This window comes from Pseudophryne corroboree, chromosome 6 (genome assembly GCF_028390025.1).
Source record: "Pseudophryne corroboree isolate aPseCor3 chromosome 6, aPseCor3.hap2, whole genome shotgun sequence".
NCBI classification, from domain to species: domain Eukaryota; kingdom Metazoa; phylum Chordata; class Amphibia; order Anura; family Myobatrachidae; genus Pseudophryne; species Pseudophryne corroboree.
Genome location: NC_086449.1, coordinates 433,950,061 through 433,971,340, shown reverse-complemented (window position 1 = coordinate 433,971,340; position 21,280 = coordinate 433,950,061). Strand labels below are relative to the sequence as shown.

General features: G+C 42.8%; 1 protein-coding gene and 1 long non-coding RNA gene across 2 annotated transcripts in view; one reads left to right on the top strand and one right to left on the bottom strand.

Moving 5' to 3' along the window:
* LOC134932547 (uncharacterized) overlaps positions 1–21,280 on the bottom strand; it is a 43,804-nt gene that overhangs the window by 16,683 nt on the left and 5,841 nt on the right. Inside the window, exon 2 of the long non-coding RNA XR_010179392.1 lies at positions 13,725–13,886. This is a non-coding gene — a long non-coding RNA (uncharacterized LOC134932547). The remainder of the gene's footprint in view (positions 1–13,724; positions 13,887–21,280) is intronic.
* Positions 13,813–21,280, top strand: part of LOC134932546 (chloride anion exchanger-like) — a 130,974-nt gene continuing 123,506 nt past the window's right edge. Inside the window, exon 1 of the mRNA XM_063927076.1 lies at positions 13,813–13,953. Coding sequence (XP_063783146.1) covers positions 13,823–13,953 — 131 coding nt within the window. The 5' untranslated portion in view covers positions 13,813–13,822. The remainder of the gene's footprint in view (positions 13,954–21,280) is intronic.

The following is a 21,280-nucleotide window of genomic DNA, read 5'->3' as shown; positions in this document are numbered from 1 at the left end:
CTCTTTGTAGTTGTGCACAGGTTCTGGCGAAGTTTTCCTTCGCACTGACGGCTGCAATAAGATTGAAAGGAAGGGGGCATTTCTGGGTGTCAACTGACTGTTTTCAGGGAGTGTTTGCAAAACTGCAGGCGTGGCTGGGCGTTCCCTGGGTCGGTGTATGACGTCAAATCCGGACACGAATAGGCTGAAGTGATCGCAAGCGCTGAGTAGGTTCAGAGCTACTCTGAAACTGCACAACCTGTTTTTGCAGAGCTCGGCTGCACATGCGTTCGTACTTCTGCTAAGCTAAAATACACCCCCCAGTGGGCGGCGGCATAGCGTTTCCACGGCTGCTAAAAACTGCTAGCGAGCGATCAACTCGGAATGACCCCCTATATCTGCATGTTATCCATTGTAATTGTTGATGCCTGGTAGATATAACGGCCACCATCATACATAGTTATGGATGTTAGAAGTAATTTTGGATCTCCATTGTGCCTTCTCATTGACTTTTATACAGTGCTTAGAGAAAAGGGTCCAGTACTTTGATAACCTAAGGCTGCAATTTGGGGCAAGATTTATAGCCGTTTGCTAATATATCACCCCTATACTATGAAAGTGATGTTAAAACATTTATAAAATTAGATTACTTACATTTAAAAATAAATAATTTGTGAATTAATCGTCTCATTCATTGAAATATTGCATTTCATTTTTGCATAACGTTATGTTACAGATTTTTTTCCAGTAAAACTTAATGTTAGTTTTGTAAACATGTGCTGTCCAATAGGCACACAGACATTTTCCTCAGGGTTTACATTCCCTGAGACCCTCCACAGAGGGTTGTATGACTTTCTTTCATTATACTGTGTGTATTTAGAACTTATATTGACTGTGCTTGTATAGACTGTTATTATATTAATGTGTGTGTTGACGTCAGGTTTAATCACAGTTGCAGCATGGGCAAAGTTGATAACTATTTTTCTCCTGTTTTTTTTAAAATGGTACTGAAGAGCCCAGTGCAGACAGATACGTTTGGGGCTATCTTAAATCAGGAGGAATGGCTGTAGCTGTTTATGGTCGAGAGAGAAGAAAACCCACTACCACACTACTACCTAGAAAATAATTTTACTGTGAGACCTTTCCCTTAACCAGAGCATTAAGGGCAGCATATAGTAATATTTCCTGATGCTGGCTCCTCTTGTAGTCTTAGATGAAACCCATGGGGACTGTCAGTGGAAGGACCAACCAAATCGCAGCTTGTACTTATTATCCCTGCTCACTCATCCCCTTTTCCCTCCGATGCCATATAAAGTTGGTAAATTAACTAGATTTGAAGGATTTATGGAAATAATTCCATTCAAAATGTAAATCTGAATGAAGAAATTTTCTGTTTACATTGTAAGTACCAGATATACACCATCAGACTCTCTAATGGTTTTGAAGGGGCTGCATTATTAACAGAATATGGTACTACTAATTACTAGAGATGAGCGGGTTCGGTTTCTCTGAAACCGAACCCGCACGAACTTCATGTTTTTTTTACGGGTCCGAGCAGACTCGGATCCTCCCGCCTTGCTCGGTTAACCCGAGCGCGCCCGAACGTCATCATGACGCTGTCGGATTCTCGCGAGACTCGGATTCTATATAAGGAGCCGCGCGTCGCCGCCATTTTCACACGTGCATTGAGATTGATAGGGAGAGGACGTGGCTGGCGTCCTCTCCATTAGAAATTAGATTAGAAGAGAGAGAGAGATTGTGCAGAGTCAGACAGAGTTTACCACAGTGACCAGTGCAGTTGTTGTTAGTTAACTTTTATTTATTTTAATATAATATATCCGTTCTCTGCTATATCCGTTCTCTGCCTGAAAAAAAACGATACACAGCAGCAGCCAGTCACACAGTGTGACTCAGTCTGTGTGCACTCAGCTCAGCCCAGTGTGCTGCACATCAATGTATAAAAGGCAAAGCTTATAATAATAATTGTGGGGGAGACTGGGGAGCACTGCAGGTTGTTATAGCAGGAGCCCCCAGGAGTACATAATATTATATTAATTTAAAATTAAACAGTGCACACTTTTGCTGCAGGAGTGCCACTGCCAGTGTGACTAGTGGTGACCAGTGCCTGACCACCAGTATAGTAGTATATTGTTGTATGTATTGTATACTATCTCTTTATCAACCAGTCTATATTAGCAGCAGACACAGTACAGTGCGGTAGTTCACGGCTGTGGCTACCTCTGTGTCGGCAGTCGGAACTCGGCAGGCAGTCCGTCCATCCATAATTGTATTACAATATATACCACCTAACCGTGGTATTTTTTTTTCTTTCTTTATACCGTCGTCATAGTGTCATACTAGTTGTTACGAGTATACTACTATCTCTTTATCAACCAGTGTACAGTGCGGTAGTTCACGGCTGTGGCTACCTCTGTGTCGGCAGTCGGCAGGCAGTCCGTCCATCCATAATTGTATTATTATTATAATATATACCACCTAACCGTGGTTTTTTTTTCATTCTTTATACCGTCATAGTGTCATACTAGTTGTTACGAGTATACTACTATCTCTTTATCAACCAGTGTACAGTGCGGTAGTTCACGGCTGTGGCTACCTCTGTGTCGGCAGTCGGCAGGCAGTCCGTCCATCCATAATTGTATTATTATTATAATATATACCACCTAACCGTGGTTTTTTTTTCATTCTTTATACCGTCGTCATAGTGTCATACTAGTTGTTACGAGTATACTACTATCTCTTTATCAACCAGTGTACAGTGCGGTAGTTCACGGCTGTGGCTACCTCTGTGTCGGCAGTCGGCAGGCAGTCCGTCCATCCATAATTGTATTATTATTATAATATATACCACCTAACCGTGGTTTTTTTTTCATTCTTTATACCGTCGTCATAGTGTCATACTAGTTGTTACGAGTATACTACTATCTCTTTATCAACCAGTGTACAGTGCGGTAGTTCACGGCTGTGGCTACCTCTGTGTCGGCAGTCGGCAGGCAGTCCGTCCATCCATAATTGTATTATTATTATAATATATACCACCTAACTGTGGTATTTTTTTTTCTTTCTTTATACCGTCGTCATAGTGTCATACTAGTTGTTACGAGTATACTACTATCTCTTTATCAACCAGTGTACAGTGCGGTAGTTCACGGCTGTGGCTACCTCTGTGTCGGCAGTCGGCAGGCAGTCCGTCCATCCATAATTGTATTATTATTATAATATATACCACCTAACTGTGGTATTTTTTTTTCTTTCTTTATACCGTCGTCATAGTGTCATACTAGTTGTTACGAGTATACTACTATCTCTTTATCAACCAGTGTACAGTGCGGTAGTTCACGGCTGTGGCTACCTCTGTGTCGGCAGTCGGCAGGCAGTCCGTCCATCCATAATTGTATTATTATTATAATATATACCACCTAACCGTGGTTTTTTTTTCATTCTTTATACCGTCGTCATAGTGTCATACTAGTTGTTACGAGTATACTACTATCTCTTTATCAACCAGTGTACAGTGCGGTAGTTCACGGCTGTGGCTACCTCTGTGTCGGCAGTCGGCAGGCAGTCCGTCCATCCATAATTGTATTATTATTATCATATATACCACCTAACTGTGGTATTTTTTTTTCTTTCTTTATACCGTCGTCATAGTGTCATACTAGTTGTTACGAGTATACTACTATCTCTTTATCAACCAGTGTACAGTGCGGTAGTTCACGGCTGTGGCTACCTCTGTGTCGGCAGTCGGCAGGCAGTCCGTCCATCCATAATTGTATTATTATTATAATATATACCACCTAACTGTGGTATTTTTTTTTCTTTCTTTATACCGTCGTCATAGTGTCATACTAGTTGTTACGAGTATACTACTATCTCTTTATCAACCAGTGTACAGTGCGGTAGTTCACGGCTGTGGCTACCTCTGTGTCGGCAGTCGGCAGGCAGTCCGTCCATCCATAATTGTATTATTATTATAATATATACCACCTAACCGTGGTTTTTTTTTCATTCTTTATACCGTCGTCATAGTGTCATACTAGTTGTTACGAGTATACTACTATCTCTTTATCAACCAGTGTACAGTGCGGTAGTTCACGGCTGTGGCTACCTCTGTGTCGGCACTCGGCAGGCAGTCCGTCCATCCATAATTGTATTATTATTATAATATATACCACCTAACCGTGGTTTTTTTTTCATTCTTTATACCGTCGTCATAGTGTCATACTAGTTGTTACGAGTATACTACTATCTCTTTATCAACCAGTGTACAGTGCGGTAGTTCACGGCTGTGGCTACCTCTGTGTCGGCAGTCGGCAGGCAGTCCGTCCATCCATAATTGTATTATTATTATAATATATACCACCTAACCGTGGTTTTTTTATACCACCTAACCATGGCAGTCCGTCCATAATTGTATACTAGTATCCAATCCATCCATCTCCATTGTTTACCTGAGGTGCCTTTTAGTTCTGCCTATAAAATATGGAGAACAAAAAAGTTGAGGTTCCAAAATTAGGGAAAGATCAAGATCCACTTCCACCTCGTGCTGAAGCTGCTGCCACTAGTCATGGCCGAGACGATGAAATGCCAGCAACGTCGTCTGCCAAGGCCGATGCCCAATGTCATAGTACAGAGCATGTCAAATCCAAAACACCAAATATCAGAAAAAAAAGGACTCCAAAACCTAAAATAAAATTGTCGGAGGAGAAGCGTAAACTTGCCAATATGCCATTTACCACACGGAGTGGCAAGGAACGGCTGAGGCCCTGGCCTATGTTCATGGCTAGTGGTTCAGCTTCACATGAGGATGGAAGCACTCAGCCTCTCGCTAGAAAACTGAAAAGACTCAAGCTGGCAAAAGCACCGCAAAGAACTGTGCGTTCTTTGAAATCCCAAATCCACAAGGAGAGTCCAATTGTGTCGTTTGCGATGCCTGACCTTCCCAACACTGGACGTGAAGAGCATGCGCCTTCCACTATTTGCATGCCCCCTGCAAGTGCTGGAAGGAGCACCCGCAGTCCAGTTCCTGATAGTCAGATTGAAGATGTCAGTGTTGAAGTACACCAGGATGAGGAGGATATGGGTGTTGCTGGCGCTGGGGAGGAAATTGACCAGGAGGATTCTGATGGTGAGGTGGTTTGTTTAAGTCAGGCACCCGGGGAGACACCTGTTGTCCGTGGGAGGAATATGGCCGTTGACATGCCAGGTGAAAATACCAAAAAAATCAGCTCTTCGGTGTGGAGGTATTTCACCAGAAATGCGGACAACAGGTGTCAAGCCGTGTGTTCCCTTTGTCAAGCTGTAATAAGTAGGGGTAAGGACGTTAACCACCTCGGAACATCCTCCCTTATACGTCACCTGCAGCGCATTCATAATAAGTCAGTGACAAGTTCAAAAACTTTGGGTGACAGCGGAAGCAGTCCACTGACCAGTAAATCCCTTCCTCTTGTAACCAAGCTCACGCAAACCACCCCACCAACTCCCTCAGTGTCAATTTCCTCCTTCCCCAGGAATGCCAATAGTCCTGCAGGCCATGTCACTGGCAAGTCTGACGAGTCCTCTCCTGCCTGTGATTCCTCCGATGCATCCTTGCGTGTAACGCCTACTGCTGCTGGCGCTGCTGTTGTTGCCGCTGGGAGTCGATGGTCATCCCAGAGGGGAAGTCGTAAGCCCACTTTTACTACTTCCACCAAGCAATTGACTGTCCAACAGTCCTTTGCGAGGAAGATGAAATATCACAGCAGTCATCCTGTTGCAAAGCGGATAACTGAGGCCTTGACAACTATGTTGGTGTTAGACGTGCGTCCGGTATCCGCCGTTAGTTCACAGGGAACTAGACAATTTCTTGAGGTAGTGTGCCCCCGTTACCAAATACCATCTAGGTTCCACTTCTCTAGGCAGGCGATACCGAGAATGTACACGGACGTCAGAAAAAGACTCACCAGTGTCCTAAAAAATGCAGTTGTACCCAATGTCCACTTAACCACGGACATGTGGACAAGTGGAGCAGGGCAGGGTCAGGACTATATGACTGTGACAGCCCACTGGGTAGATGTATGGACTCCCGCCGCAAGAACAGCAGCGGCGGCACCAGTAGCAGCAACTCGCAAACGCCAACTCTTTCCTAGGCAGGCTACGCTTTGTATCACCGGTTTCCAGAATACGCACACAGCTGAAAACCTCTTACGGCAACTGAGGAAGATCATCGCGGAATGGCTTACCCCAATTGGACTCTCCTGTGGATTTGTGGCATCGGACAACGCCAGCAATATTGTGTGTGCATTAAATATGGGCAAATTCCAGCACGTCCCATGTTTTGCACATACCTTGAATTTGGTGGTGCAGAATTTTTTAAAAAACGACAGGGGCGTGCAAGAGATGCTGTCGGTGGCCAGAAAAATTGCGGGACACTTTCGGCGTACAGGCACCACGTACAGAAGACTGGAGCACCACCAAAAACTACTGAACCTGCCCTGCCATCATCTGAAGCAAGAAGTGGTAACGAGGTGGAATTCAACCCTCTATATGCTTCAGAGGTTGGAGGAGCAGCAAAAGGCCATTCAAGCCTATACAATTGAGCACGATATAGGAGATGGAATGCACCTGTCTCAAGTGCAGTGGAGAATGATTTCAACGTTGTGCAAGGTTCTGATGCCCTTTGAACTTGCCACACGTGAAGTCAGTTCAGACACTGCCAGCCTGAGTCAGGTCATTCCCCTCATCAGGCTTTTGCAGAAGAAGCTGGAGGCATTGAAGAAGGAGCTAACACGGAGCGATTCCGCTAGGCATGTGGGACTTGTGGATGCAGCCCTTAATTCGCTTAACAAGGATTCACGGGTGGTCAATCTGTTGAAATCAGAGCACTACATTTTGGCCACCGTGCTCGATCCTAGATTTAAAGCCTACCTTGGATCTCTCTTTCCGGCAGACACAGGTCTGCTGGGGTTGAAAGACCTGCTGGTGACAAAATTGTCAAGTCAAGCGGAACGCGACCTGTCAACATCTCCTCCTTCACATTCTCCCGCAACTGGGGGTGCGAGGAAAAGGCTCAGAATTCCGAGCCCACCCGCTGGCGGTGATGCAGGGCAGTCTGGAGCGACTGCTGATGCTGACATCTGGTCCGGACTGAAGGACCTGACAACGATTACGGACATGTCGTCTACTGTCACTGCATATGATTCTCTCAACATTGATAGAATGGTGGAGGATTATATGAGTGACCGCATCCAAGTAGGCACGTCACACAGTCCGTACTTATACTGGCAGGAAAAAGAGGCAATTTGGAGGCCCTTGCACAAACTGGCTTTATTCTACCTAAGTTGCCCTCCCACAAGTGTGTACTCCGAAAGAGTGTTTAGTGCCGCCGCTCACCTTGTCAGCAATCGGCGTACGAGGTTACATCCAGAAAATGTGGAGAAGATGATGTTCATTAAAATGAATTATAATCAATTCCTCCGCGGAGACATTGACCAGCAGCAATTGCCTCCACAAAGTACACAGGGAGCTGAGATGGTGGATTCCAGTGGGGACGAATTGATAATCTGTGAGGAGGGGGATGTACACGGTGATATATCGGAGGGTGAAGATGAGGTGGACATCTTGCCTCTGTAGAGCCAGTTTGTGCAAGGAGAGATTAATTGCTTCTTTTTTGGGGGGGGTCCAAACCAACCCGTCATATCAGTCACAGTCGTGTGGCAGACCCTGTCACTGAAATGATGGGTTGGTTAAAGTGTGCATGTCCTGTTTTGTTTATACAACATAAGGGTGGGTGGGAGGGCCCAAGGATAATTCCATCTTGCACCTCTTTTTTCTTTTCTTTTTCTTTGCATCATGTGCTGATTGGGGAGGGTTTTTTGGAAGGGACATCCTGCGTGACACTGCAGTGAGACTCCTAGATGGGCCCGGTGTTTGTGTCGGCCACTAGGGTCGCTTATCTTTCTCACACAGTCAGCTACCTCATTGCGCCTCTTTTTTTCTTTGCGTCATGTGCTGTTTGGGGAGGGTTTTTTGGAAGGGCCATCCTGCGTGACACTGCAGTGCCACTCCTAGATGGGCCCGGTGTTTGTGTCGGCCACTAGGGTCGCTAATCTTACTCACACAGCTACCTCATTGCGCCTCTTTTTTTCTTTGCGTCATGTGCTGTTTGGGGAGGGTTTTTTGGAAGGGACATCCTGCGTGACACTGCAGTGCCACTCCTAGATGGGCCCGGTGTTTGTGTCGGCCACTAGGGTCGCTTATCTTACTCACACAGCGACCTCGGTGCAAATTTTAGGACTAAAAATAATATTGTGAGGTGTGATGTGTTCAGAATAGGCTGAAAATGAGTGTAAATTATGTTTTTTGAGGTTAATAATACTTTGGGATCAAAATTACCCCCAAATTCTATGATTTAAGCTGTTTTTTAGGGTTTTTTGAAAAAAACACCCGAATCCAAAACACACCCGAATCCGACAAAAAAACTTCGGTGAGGTTTTGCCAAAACGCGGTCGAACCCAAAACACGGCCGCGGAACCGAACCCAAAACCAAAACACAAAACCCGAAAAATTTCAGGCGCTCATCTCTACTAATTACATTAAAGGTAAACATCGTACTACTACATACGTTGTTAATTGCTTCATTAAAGCAATATTATCAAATGTAATTTTAGTGCATAGTGCAAAAGTCCCCAGCAAGACAGAAAACTGTGATGTTTATTTCACATAGTTCTACATAGTGCTCAGCACACCGCTGTAACCAAACCATGGTAGTACAATAGGTGAGAAAGCAGCTGTAAGCCTGAGACATTTAGTTTCCAAGTACACAAACCTGGCAACAGAAAATGTTCACACAGAAACTCCTACCAGTCATTTATACTATTACCTGTGAACCACATGGCTTCCATCTTCCATTAGAATAAGCATGAAACTGTCACAGGTGACTCTGTATTACAGAACTGGCAGAGCCCTGGAAATGATGGTTGCATGCACTATTTCATTGCTCTAGAGTTGGTTTTGTCGGAATTGTGCTCACTAGTGAAGTGGTCCCCAAACACGGTCCTCAAGGCACAATTAGCAATTAGCGGAAAATCGCTGCGATGCGAAGAAAATTACCGAGCGAACAACTCGGAATGACCACCTATATTCTCAGACAGGACCGTTGAAGAATAATTTAATGACATGCTGACAAGGCCAACAGATTACACTATTTCATTAAAAGCATTTGGTAATAACAACAACAACAACAACAAAAAAAAAAATTCCCAGCAAAGACAAGATAAATGTACACCTCCTGCATAACTGAACGCCTGAAATAAAAATAGGGAAAAAAACATTTACTCATCTTACCAGGGGGGAATTCTATCTTTATACAGTCCCACTGCCTTGTATAACAAGAAGAACTCATTTTATGCCCATTCAGATAAACCACTAATGCTGTATGAAAATCTGAAAAGGTAAAATTAGAATACAACCCCTATGAACTACATTTCATCCACTTTACCTTTCCAATGCCAAATTTATAGGTAAACCTATAATTGTAATTTTTATTCATGGTTTCCAGTGCTAATACTGGTAGCAAATTCCAACAGGTCTATCAACATGGAAGATCCCAGAAGGCTAAACCACAGCGGTGTGTGGGAGCTGCAGATACCACAGCCCTGTGTAGAAAACAAATATTTCATTTTACACTGAATGTGCCATTCCTCTGCATTGAGTATCTGTGACCAGGGCCTCTCTGGGTATAAAATACATCATTCTTCCTCTAAGTTGCAAATGTTAGTTGCTGCACAACATGATCCATTCCATATCAGTTGTATGCTGGCTTGTAAATAATATTGGCATAGAGTAGTAATATACCATATTGGGATAATGTAAATGGGGACTTTATCATTCTTCATCTAAGTTGCACCATCTATGGGTTAATTTTGCACAAAGGTGTGGTGGTGTAGCCAAGCTCTTATCTAAAACAACACATGTATTGTAAGAGACGTTTGTGATCTCCGTATGACTTGGAGAAAAAAAAAAACCTATTTACGTATTGTTTATTTTAATGTACTGTATTTTATTTTTATCTTTTTCTAAATGCAACATATATTCTTTGAAAAACGTATGGTGCCAATGGAACGCAAAGCTTTAAAATGAAGATTCCTTATGATTATCATATTGTGTACTCTGCAACTCCTGCGCTAGGAATGGTGTGGACCGCATGACTGGGCGCATATACTTCCTATTAAAGTCTATAGAATGCAGTGTGAGAATGGGCACAACATAACTTTCTGTTTGGAGTACTTGGAATGCTTACTATAATAACTGCAGTACTGGTTTGGCGGCCATGTTACGTCTGGTTTTCTGAAAACTTCACATAGATTTTAGATAATTAGCAAAGTTATTTAACTATTTGAAGCTGTTTTGTGTACTGTATATAAGGGACTATGGCCAGATGTATTAAGCCTGGAGAAGAGATAAAGCAGTGATAAGTTCAAGGTGATAACGCACCAGCCAATCAGCTCCAATATGTAAATCGACAGTTAGGTGCTGAATGGCTGGTGTGTTATCACCTTGCACATATCACTGCTTTATCACTTTTCTGGGCTTAATACATCTGCCCCTATATGCATACTGTGCCACAGACTCTTTAGAAAGGACATACACATCAAGTGTACTACCGGGACCAGCTCCCTTGGATCAGCAGTATCTGTCATTTTTGCTGACTGTAGGATTTTCCAGCTATGTCTAATATGATTGGGACATTGCGGCTTTGAAGAGCTTATTGCCATCTTTACATCCAGTAGGAATCCTACACAAAAAGGGGTAACATGCTGCATGGTGGCTTATTATATTATGTTTTAAATGGCTTTAATACATGTGAGTAGGTTTCTGTATACTTGGTCACACTGTGTTGTCTTGTTACATGTGCTGTTGTCTTTTTTAAGCATCCTTAAAGAAAAACTGGAAAATATAAATTGTTCCTGAATCAAGTGGAATTATTGATGCGCAGATAGAAAACAGTATATAGTGTAAGGAGATATATTATGGGGAGTGTGGATACTTCTTTAAAAAAGGCTTGAGGCATCCCGACCGCTAGGATGCCGAACGCATCCCGTATTACAGTATCACTCCTCCATAATTATTACTCTGCACTAGGGAGTGTTTGGACTGTTACTGGCTATGCTATGTTTCTGTTCTTCCCCCTCTTACTGTATATTGTGTCATGAATACATATAATCAGTTGGCATGCCAGGGCTGATTCACTTACATCTACTTGTTTTTGTAGCATTTAAAGATGCTAAAGTGAAATCTTTGTTTTTACAGCGTGGCTGCACCTTGTTCACTGTTCTGCTATTTTCTAATACAAGAATATTGTACTATATTTATAAAGTAGACTGCACACAAAAAAGTTAAACATGTTACAACAGAAAACTGAGAAAAGTTCACCATCTACAAAAATGGAAGCACCAAATTTACATATATTTTTATTTCTGAATAGACCCTCATTTTTTACATTAGGTTTTTTTTTATATCACATGTTCTGTAACATATAAATGATTATCTATATGCTACATCAAAGCAGCAACATTTTAGATACTGGATTTCTTGCTGTGGCTAGATTAATATGTTCATGTACATTCACTGAACTCTCTCTAACACCATCTACACTCAGTAACAACATACTGTACATTATGATTTTACATAAAAACACGCATCCAAATACAGTCTACTGAAAATCATACTGTACCTCAAAGAGCTTTTTAGCAGATTGAACCATCCCTACTTCATACTGTATTACACACTGCTTGCTTTCTGTCCTGTTATGTCCTGCCTCGTAATAATACTGTTCTCCCTTCCTGTTTAGTTACTGTGGCACCAAATACTGTATATAATAGCAGTGCTAGCATAAGACAAATGTAAGATAATATATGTGTAGATAACTTATTTGATTTGCTTCTTATGATAGATAACAAGGAGGCTTCTTTAATATATCTTAAACATTTAATAAACTTGTATTAGTCATGTAACAAAAATGCAAATATACTTCTTTTTTTTTAACGTAAATGCACATATTTACCAGCAGTGAGCAAGTTGTCATACAATTACTAGAGTTGCAGTATACAATCAGTGAGCAGCACTTGCAGCAATTTGTGAAAGATCGTTTTGCAGAGCATGTTCAGAAAATTAAAAGAGGATACAATAAGTACAATGTATACTTACATTATAAGGAAAGACATGAATGTGATATTAAACAATTGTTATAATTTTGTCGGCTAGAGATGTCCCGTAATAGAGTTGTAAGTAAAGTCTTATCTGGCACAGCACATGTCCTGTAAGAGTCTTTTGTTATAGCAACTCCCACCGATGACTTAGTGGGGAAAAAAAGGTATTTTAAGCACTGAGTTAAAATAAAATATAACATTTATTTAAATTGGTTAAAATCACAGAATCAGTGGATTTTCTTTTGATTTGCTTCTTGTGATAGATAACAAGGAGGCTTCTTTAATATATTATAAACATTTAATAAACTTGCATTATTGATGTTACAAAAGCACAAATACGCCCTGTATGCTAGTATGGACGAGATTGTCCATATTGGCATGCATGCATAAACGAGCCGGCACCAACGATTAATGAGCGCGGAGCCGCACATCGTTCATCGCTTGTGCATACACACTGAAAGATATGAATGATATCTCATTGATTAATGAAAGAGATCATTCATATCTTTCAGTGTAATCGGCCAGTGTGTAGAGCCTATTAATATACCTTAAACATTTAATAAACTTGCATTATTGATGTAACAAAAAATGCAAATATTTAAAAAAAATTCTACGACTTAAGCACAAATACGCTGTTTCTACATATGTTTGCGAAAATAACTAAATATTTTTTTTTAAATAATACAGCTATATACATGTCTGAGCATGTCCAGCATGAATAATGTAATTATTATTACATTAGGAATTATGGTTAGTTCATACAACCCTTTTTCTGTGACAAAAGTTTGGTGTTTTAAACATTCTGAAGTCCCACTTATGCAACATACAGTATAGGCATCTTGATCTTGAATCCATTTTTTCTTTATGAGCCTTATAATATTTATCAACGCCACAATAACTACCAGAGTTTAACACTGTGTAATACCTTTTTTATCCTTTTTTCTTTTTTTTCCGAATAGCTGTGCTGTGTGACATACTGTGGCTTTTTTCAAATCTATGAGTCTTATCTGACAAAACACATTTCTTGTAAAAAAAACTTTTGTGATCACACTATAAATAATAAAAAAACAATTGATATCAAATGACATACAATTTATATAAAGTTTATACAAAAAATTCAGGGAGTGTTGGGGGGTTTTATGGGAGAAGTTAAGGGAGTGTTGGAGGTGGATGTAGGCGGAGATTGGGCAGGGACCGGGCATATTTGAAGTCGTGGCACCTTTCACTGTTTGCTTGACAGAAAAGTGTGCTATTACTACTCAAACCAATGACAGGAACCTAGGAAAGTGTAACATAAAATACTGCCATCTGCCACAGTTGCATTACTGCCCTTTCCCATGTCTTGGCCTGTCCAGGAAGAAGATTCCTGAGCAAACCCACATTTTCTAACTATCTCTGTTTCCTATGGCTCTCTGTAAGCTAAAATGGCAACTAAACCTAATATATAGGTTCAGAGTGATCTATATTAAAGCTACAAATACCATGCATAGGCAATAGTCCTAAAAATGTTATGACTCATGTTATTTAACTAAAACATACCGTAATATTTATTTTGTTTCCTCCCTTGTTCAGCCTGTTTTTCTTGCATCTTCTTGTTGGATTTAAGTCACAGACTGCTTGCTATATAACTGGGAGCAATGTATGAGCCTGTGGGGAACCAGTATGTGGTCTCCAGACCTATATACTCAGAAAACATTTTTTCTGCAGAGAACGAAAAAGTGAAACGACATCACAAAACATTTTTGGATCATCTACGTGTATTTTTTGGGTAAGTTGTTTGTTTTTATACAAATAAAAAAGACTGTGCTGATCGACATCCCAAAACATACAGATATTAAACCAGCATATCATAATTAGAATTAAAAGTTGTTCAATAAAAAAAACAATGTACAATAGATAAGGAATTTATGTTAAAAATATTTTTTTAGAAAAAAAATATTACCTCCATTTTATGTTTGATTTGAAAATATACTAGTAGGTTAATTGGTTCTCAAAAATGAATCCTAATGTGTCTGTGTGCATAAATGTGCTAGGGAACATAGGGTCTACTTCAGACCTGATCGCAGCAGCAAAATTGTTCTCTAATGGGAAAAACTATGTGCAGTGCAGGTAGGGCAGATATAACATGTGCAGAAAGAGTTAGATTTGAGTAGGCTGTGTTCAAACTGAAATATGAATTGCAGTGTAAACATAAAGCAGCCAGTATTTTCCCTGCACAGAAACAATATGACCCACCCAAATCTAACTTTCTCTGCACATGTTATATATTCCCACCTGCAATGCACATGGTTTTGCCCATTAGAAAACAATTTTGATGCAGCGATCAGGTCTGAATTAGACCCATAGATTGTAAGTTCCACTGGTGCAGAGAGTGATTATTCTCTCTCAAGCGCTGTAGAATATGCATGTGCTATATAAATAACTGATAATTATAAATAATAAATAAATAATTACATTTGGATGTGATAATTATATGTTGTGAAGAATTAATTCACAACTAAAATATGCCTTAAAAAACACAACATTTTACACAGGGACACAATTTGGAAATAAAAACTTTAGTACTTAGAGCCTTGGAATAAATTTAAAAAAATGATAGCAGGAGTGCAATAATAGGATTTTAATTACCTACCGGTAAATCCTTTTCTTGTAGTCCGTAGAGGATGCTGGGGTCCACATTAGTACCATGGAGTATAGACGGGTCCATTTGGAGCCATGGGCACTTTAAGAGTTTAATAGTGTGGGCTGGCTCCTCCCTCTATGCCCCTCCTACCAGACTCAGTCTAGAAACTGTGCCCGAGGAGACGGACATACTTCGAGAGAAGGAAATACACAGATAGTGGCGAGATTCATACCAGTTCACACATAACAACAGAAAACTAAGCTAACCAGCTTAAAACAATTTAGCAACGGCTGAACCCCAGTACTTAACCAAGTAACAATGCAGTACTGAACCAAGGAACAAGGCAGTACTAAACCAAATAACAACAGGAAAACGAAGCGCTGGGCGGGCGCCCAGCATCCTCTATGGACTACGAGAAAAGGATTTACCGGTAGGTAATTAAAATCCTATTTTCTCTTACGTCCTAGAGGATGCTGGGGTCCACATTAGTACCATGGGGATGTACCAAAGCTCCCAGTACGGGAGGGAGAGTGCTCAGGTTCCTGCAGAACAGATTGACCAAACTTCAGGTCCTCAGAGGCCAAAGTATCGAACTTGTAGAACATAGCAAACGTGTTCGACCCTGACCAAGTAGTTGTTTAGCAAAGCTGAAGAACCGAGACACCCCAGGCAGCCGCCCAGGAAGAACCCACTTTACGAGTAGAGTGGGCCTTAACAGATTTTGGATATCAATTCTGCCATAGAATAAGCATGCTGGATAGTAAACCTGATCCAGCAAGAAATTGTCTGCTTAGAAGCAGGACACCCAACCTTGTTGGGATCATAAAGGACAAACAGAACGTCCGACTTTCTGTGACGAGAAGTTCTCTTCACATAAATTTTCAAAGCCCTCACAACATCCAAGGACTTTGAGGGAATTGAGGAGTCAGTAGCAACTGGCACCACAATAGGTTGGTTGATATGAAAAGAAAGTGCTGACGCATCCTGAGCTCAGCTCTATCTTCATGGAAAATCAAGTAGGGGCTCTTATAGGACAATGCCCCCAATTCTGACACACATCTAGCAAATTCCAATGCCAACAGTGTGACCGCCATCCAAGTAAGAAACTTGACCTCAACCTCCTGTAAAGGCTCAAACCAATGCGATTGCAGGAACTGCAGCACCACATTAAGATCCCAAGGTGCCGTAGGAGGCACAAAGAAAGGCTGGATGTGCAGAACCCCTTTCAAGAAAGTCTGAACCTCATGACGGAAGCCAATTGTTTCTGGAAGAAAATGGACAAGGCCGAAATCTGGACCTTTATGGAGCCCAAGCATAGGTCCACATCCACACCTGCTTGCAGAAAGAGGAGAAACCGCCCTAGTTGAAACTCCACCGTAGGAAACTTCTTGGATTCACACCAAGACACATACTTTTTCCAAATTCGATGGTAATGTTTAGACGTTACTCGTTTCCTAGCCTGTATCAGGGTAGTAATAACCTTGTTCGGAATACCCTTCCGAGCTAAGATCTGGCATTCAACCTCCATGCCGTCAAATGTAGCCATGGTAAGTATTGATTAGCAAATGGCCCCTGTTGCAGAAGGTCCTCGCGAAGAGGAAGAGGCCTCGGATCATCCAGCAGTAACTCCAGAAGATCCGCGTACCAAGCCCTTCTTGGCCAGTCCAGAGAAATGAGGATCGCCTGAACTCTTGTTCTTTTTATTAGTTTGAGAATCCTTGGGATGAGTGGAAGTGGAGGAAACACATACTCTGACTTGAACACCCATGGAGTCACCAGGGCATCCACCGCCACTGCCTGTGGGTCTCTTGACCTGGAACAGTACCTCCAAAGTTTCTTGCTGAGGCGGGAGGCCATCATGTCTATTTTAGGTACACCGCAAAGACCTGTCACCTCCGCGAACACCTCCGGGTGGAATCCCCACTCTCCTGGATGGAGATCGTATCTGCTGAGGAAATCCGCTTCCCAGTTGTCCACTCCCGGAATGAAGATTGCTGACAGCGCTACAGCGTGCTTCTCTGCCCAGAGGAGGATTCTTGTTACCTCTGACATTGCAGCTCTGCTCTTCGTTCCGCCTTGTCGGTTTATGTAAGCTACCATCGTTACTTTGTCCGACTGAACTTGAATGGCCTGATCTTTTAGAAGATGTGCCACTTGTAGAAGACCATTGTATACGGCCCTTAGTTCCAGAATGTTTATCGGAAGGATAGATTCCAGACTTGACCACCTTCCTTGGAAGTTTTCCCCTTGGGTGACTGCTCCCCAACCTCTGAGACTCGCGTCCGTGGTTAGGAGGATCCAATTCTGAATTCCAAGCCTGCGGCCCTCCTGTAGGTGAGAAGTTTGCAGCCACCAGAAGAGCGAGATTCTGGCTTTCGGTGACAGACGTATCCTCTGGTGCATGTGAAAACGAGATCCTGACCATTTGTCCAGGAGATCCAGTTGGAAGGACCGTGCATGAAATAGTCCATACTGTAGAGCCTCGTAGGAGGCCACCATCTTCCCCAGAAGGCGAATTCACTGATGAACTGACTCCCGGGCTGGCTTCAAGACATCCCGGACTATTGTTTGAATCACCAACGCTTTCTCCGGTAGAAACACCCTCTGTACTTCCATGTCGAGGATCATCCCCAGGAAGGACAGTCTCCTTGTCAGCTCCAAGTGCGACTTTGGAAGATTCAGGATCTATCCATGATCCTGGAGCAGTTGAGTGGAGAGAGCATAGCTCTGTAACAACTTCTCCGTGGAAGACGCTTTTATCAGCAGATCATCCAGATAAGGAATTATGTTCACACCCTGCTTGCAGAGGAGCAGCATCATTTCTGCCATGACCTTGGTGAACACCCTCGGTGCCGTGAAGAGGCCAAACGGCAGTGCCTGGAACTGATAGTGACAGTCCAGTAGCGCAAATCTTAGATAAGCCTGGTGAGGTGGCCAGATCGAAATGTGAAGGTACGCATCCTTGATATCGAGGGATACTAGAAATTCCCCCTCCTCCAGACCTGAGATCACCGCTCTCAGAGACTCCATCTTGAATTTGAATTCCCTCCAATAGGGGTTCAATTACTTTAATTTCAACATTGGCCTAACCGAACCATCCGGTTTCGGTACCACAAACAGGTTTGAGTAATAACCCTTGTTTGTTAGGTGAGGTGGAACTGAAACAATGACATTTGACCTTAGCAATTTTTGAATGGCTCCCTGTACGATAGCGCTTTCTGTCAGTGAAGCTGGTAAGCCTGATTTGAAGAATCTGTGAGGTGGGAGTTCTTGAAATTCCAGTCTGTACCCATGGCTAACAATATCCTGTACCCAGGGATCCAGGCATGAGGATGCCCAGACATGACTGAAATTTCTTAGTCTTGCTACCACCTGCCCCATCTCCAGGCTGGAAGGTCCACCGTCATGCCGAGGATTTTGAGGAAGCAGAACCAGGTTTCTGTTCCTGGGAACCTGTTGGTGCAGGTTTTCTGGATTTCCCCCGACCTCCTCAAAAGGAAGGGGGTTTGGACTTTTTAACTTTCGCGGTCCAAATGGACTGCATTGTATACGTAGGATAAGATTTTCTAGTTGGCGGTGTTGATGAGGGAAGAAAAGTTGACTTACCCGTAGTTGCCGTGGAGATCCACGCAACTAATGCTTCCCCAAACAGAGCCTGACCTGTGAAAGGTAGATTCTCCCTACTTTTCTTGGATTCTGCATCCGCAGACCATTTGTGCAGCCAGAGTCCCCTGCGTGCTGAGACAGCCATGGAAGAAGCCCTCGCATTAAGATGGGCAAGGTCCTTCATGGCATCCACCATGAAACCTGCTGAATCCTGTATGTGACGTAAAAACAATTCAATGTCACTTCTATCCATAGAATCTAACTCCTCTAGTAATGTGCCTGACCACTTTACTATGGCTTTAGAAATTCATGCAAAAGCAATAGTGGGTCTTAAAGCTACTCCATTAGCTGTGTATACTGATTTGAGCGTAGTCTCAATCTAGTGGTCAACCGGCTCCTTTAAAGCAGTTTACCCAGGGACAGGTAAAACCACCTTTTAGACAATCTAGATACAGAAGCGTCTACTACAGGTGGGTTTTCCCACTTTTTCCTGTCCTCCTCAGGGAAAGGAAAAGCAATGAGTACCCTTTTAGGGATCTGGAACTTTTTCTCCAGGTTTTCCGAGGATTTTTCAAACAATGCGTTTAATTCCTTAAACACAGGGAATGTAAGGGAGGTTTTCTTATTGTAAGTAAAGTAAGCCTCCTCTACCTGCTCAGGTATTTTCTCAGTAATGTGTAAAATGTCCCTAATGTCCTCAATCATTAGTTGCACCCTTTTAGCAAGGGATGTATCCCCCCTGCATATCCCCATCACCGTTCCCAGTCTCAGAGTCGGTATCCATGTCAACTTGCATTATCTGAGCAAGAGCACGCTTCTTTGGGTAAATAGGAGGGGTCCTAGATGAGGTAGTGGGAGCTGAACACTGCAACACCTCTACAGAATTCCTCAAAACCTGCGTTTGCTTCTCATTATATGACATCCTAGATGAAATCTGTGATATCAACCCTGTAAAGAATCCACCCATGGGGTTTCAGATTCAGAGGGCTGGGAAAGCACATTGCAGTCCTAAGTACATGGGATAGACTCATCAGGTGAAGATATACACTCTGCAGCACAAGAGACAGAATCCCTAGACATTATAATGTAATGCATGCCATATATACACACACACACAGAGGAAAATGTCAGACACAGTTTCCACCAGAGCACCTTCAGAGAGTCACAGAGTATAAGGAGCCAGCCACACAGCACTTCAGTAGGCAGTGTAATACACTATAAGCCCGGCACTGATATAACAACCTCAATAGGTTAAATATATATATAAAATCATGTCTATAACACCCTGGTACCGCAGAGGTAAGCTGGAGTTATGTGAAGGGCAGCGCTACCTGTCAGCATCTGTCTGTGTGATCTGCAGGGAGAAAATGGCACTGGTGAGTGCTGGATCCGCTCTGAGGAGAAGCCCCGCCCCCTGTAATGGCGCATCTTCCCGCACTTATAGAATTATACTGGCCTGAGGTATCTTGCTAACAACGGGATTAGCCCCTGTGAGCATAGTTGACCAGTGTTTAATGTATTTGTGCTGGCCCAGGACGCACCTCACAGCGCCTTTTATCCAGTGTGTGCTGAGCCGCCGGAGCGCAGCCTGTCAGGCCTGCGCTCTCACCCTTGTGCAGCCATTTCCACCGGTGACCCGCTTCCCGGGTCGCTGGCGTCATACTCACCACTTTTCTGTCTTCTGGCTCTGTTAGGGGGTGGCGGCTGTGCTGCGGGAGTGAGCGGTCACCTCAGGGGCTTGTGATCATCACCCTCAGGAGCTCAGTGTCCTGTCAGTGGAGATAGAGAACCACTAACTTCTAGAGTTGGTTCCTACTCCTCCCCTAAGTCCCTCGAAGCAGGGAGGCTGTTGCCAGCAGCCTCCCTGTACCTAACACTCTTAGAAAATAATAAAACTAGAAAAACTCCTAGAAACTACCCTACCTGTGACCGGCTCCTCTGGGCACATTTTCTAAACTGAGTCTGGTAGGAGGGGCATAGAGGGAGGGGCCAGCCCACATTATTAAACTCTTAAAGTGTCCATGGCTCCCAAAGGAACCTGTCTATACCCCATAGTACAAATGTGGACCCCAGCATTCTCTAGGACTTAAGCGAAAGAGAATTTACAGTGCATCCAGGAAGTATTGACAACGCTTCACTTTTTCGACATTTTGTTATGTTACACCCTTATTCGAAAATGGAATAAATTTATTTTTTCCCCTCAAAATTCTACACACAATACCCCATAATGATAGCATGAAAAAAGTTTTTTTGAGATTTTTGCAAATTTATTAAAAATAAAAAACTAAGAAATCACATGTACAGAAGTATTCACAGGCTTTGCCATGAAGCTCAAAATTGAGCTCAAGTGCATCATGTTTCCACTGATCATCCTTGATATGTTCCTACAGCTTAATTGGAGTCCACCTGTGGTAAATTAAGTTGATTAGACATGATTTGGAAAGGCAAACACCTGTCTATATACTTGAAAGTGCATATCTGAGCACAAACCGAGCATGAAGTCAAAGGAATTGTCTGTAGACCTCCGAGACAGGATTGTCTTGAGGCACATATCTGGGGAAGGGTACAGAAAAATATCTGCTGCTTTTAAGGTACCAATGAGCACAGTGGCCTCCATAATCCGTAAATGGAAGAATGTCGGAACCACCAGGACTCTTCCTAGAACTGGCTGGCCGTCTAAACTGAGTGATCAGAGAAGAAGGGCCCTAGTCAGGAAGGTGACCAAGAACCCAATGGTTACTCTGTCAGAGCTACAACATTCCTCTGTGGACAGTGGAGAACCTTCCGGAAGGACAACCATCTCTGCAGCAATCCACCAATCAGGCCTGTATGGTAGAGTGGCCAGACGGAAGCCACTCCTTATTAA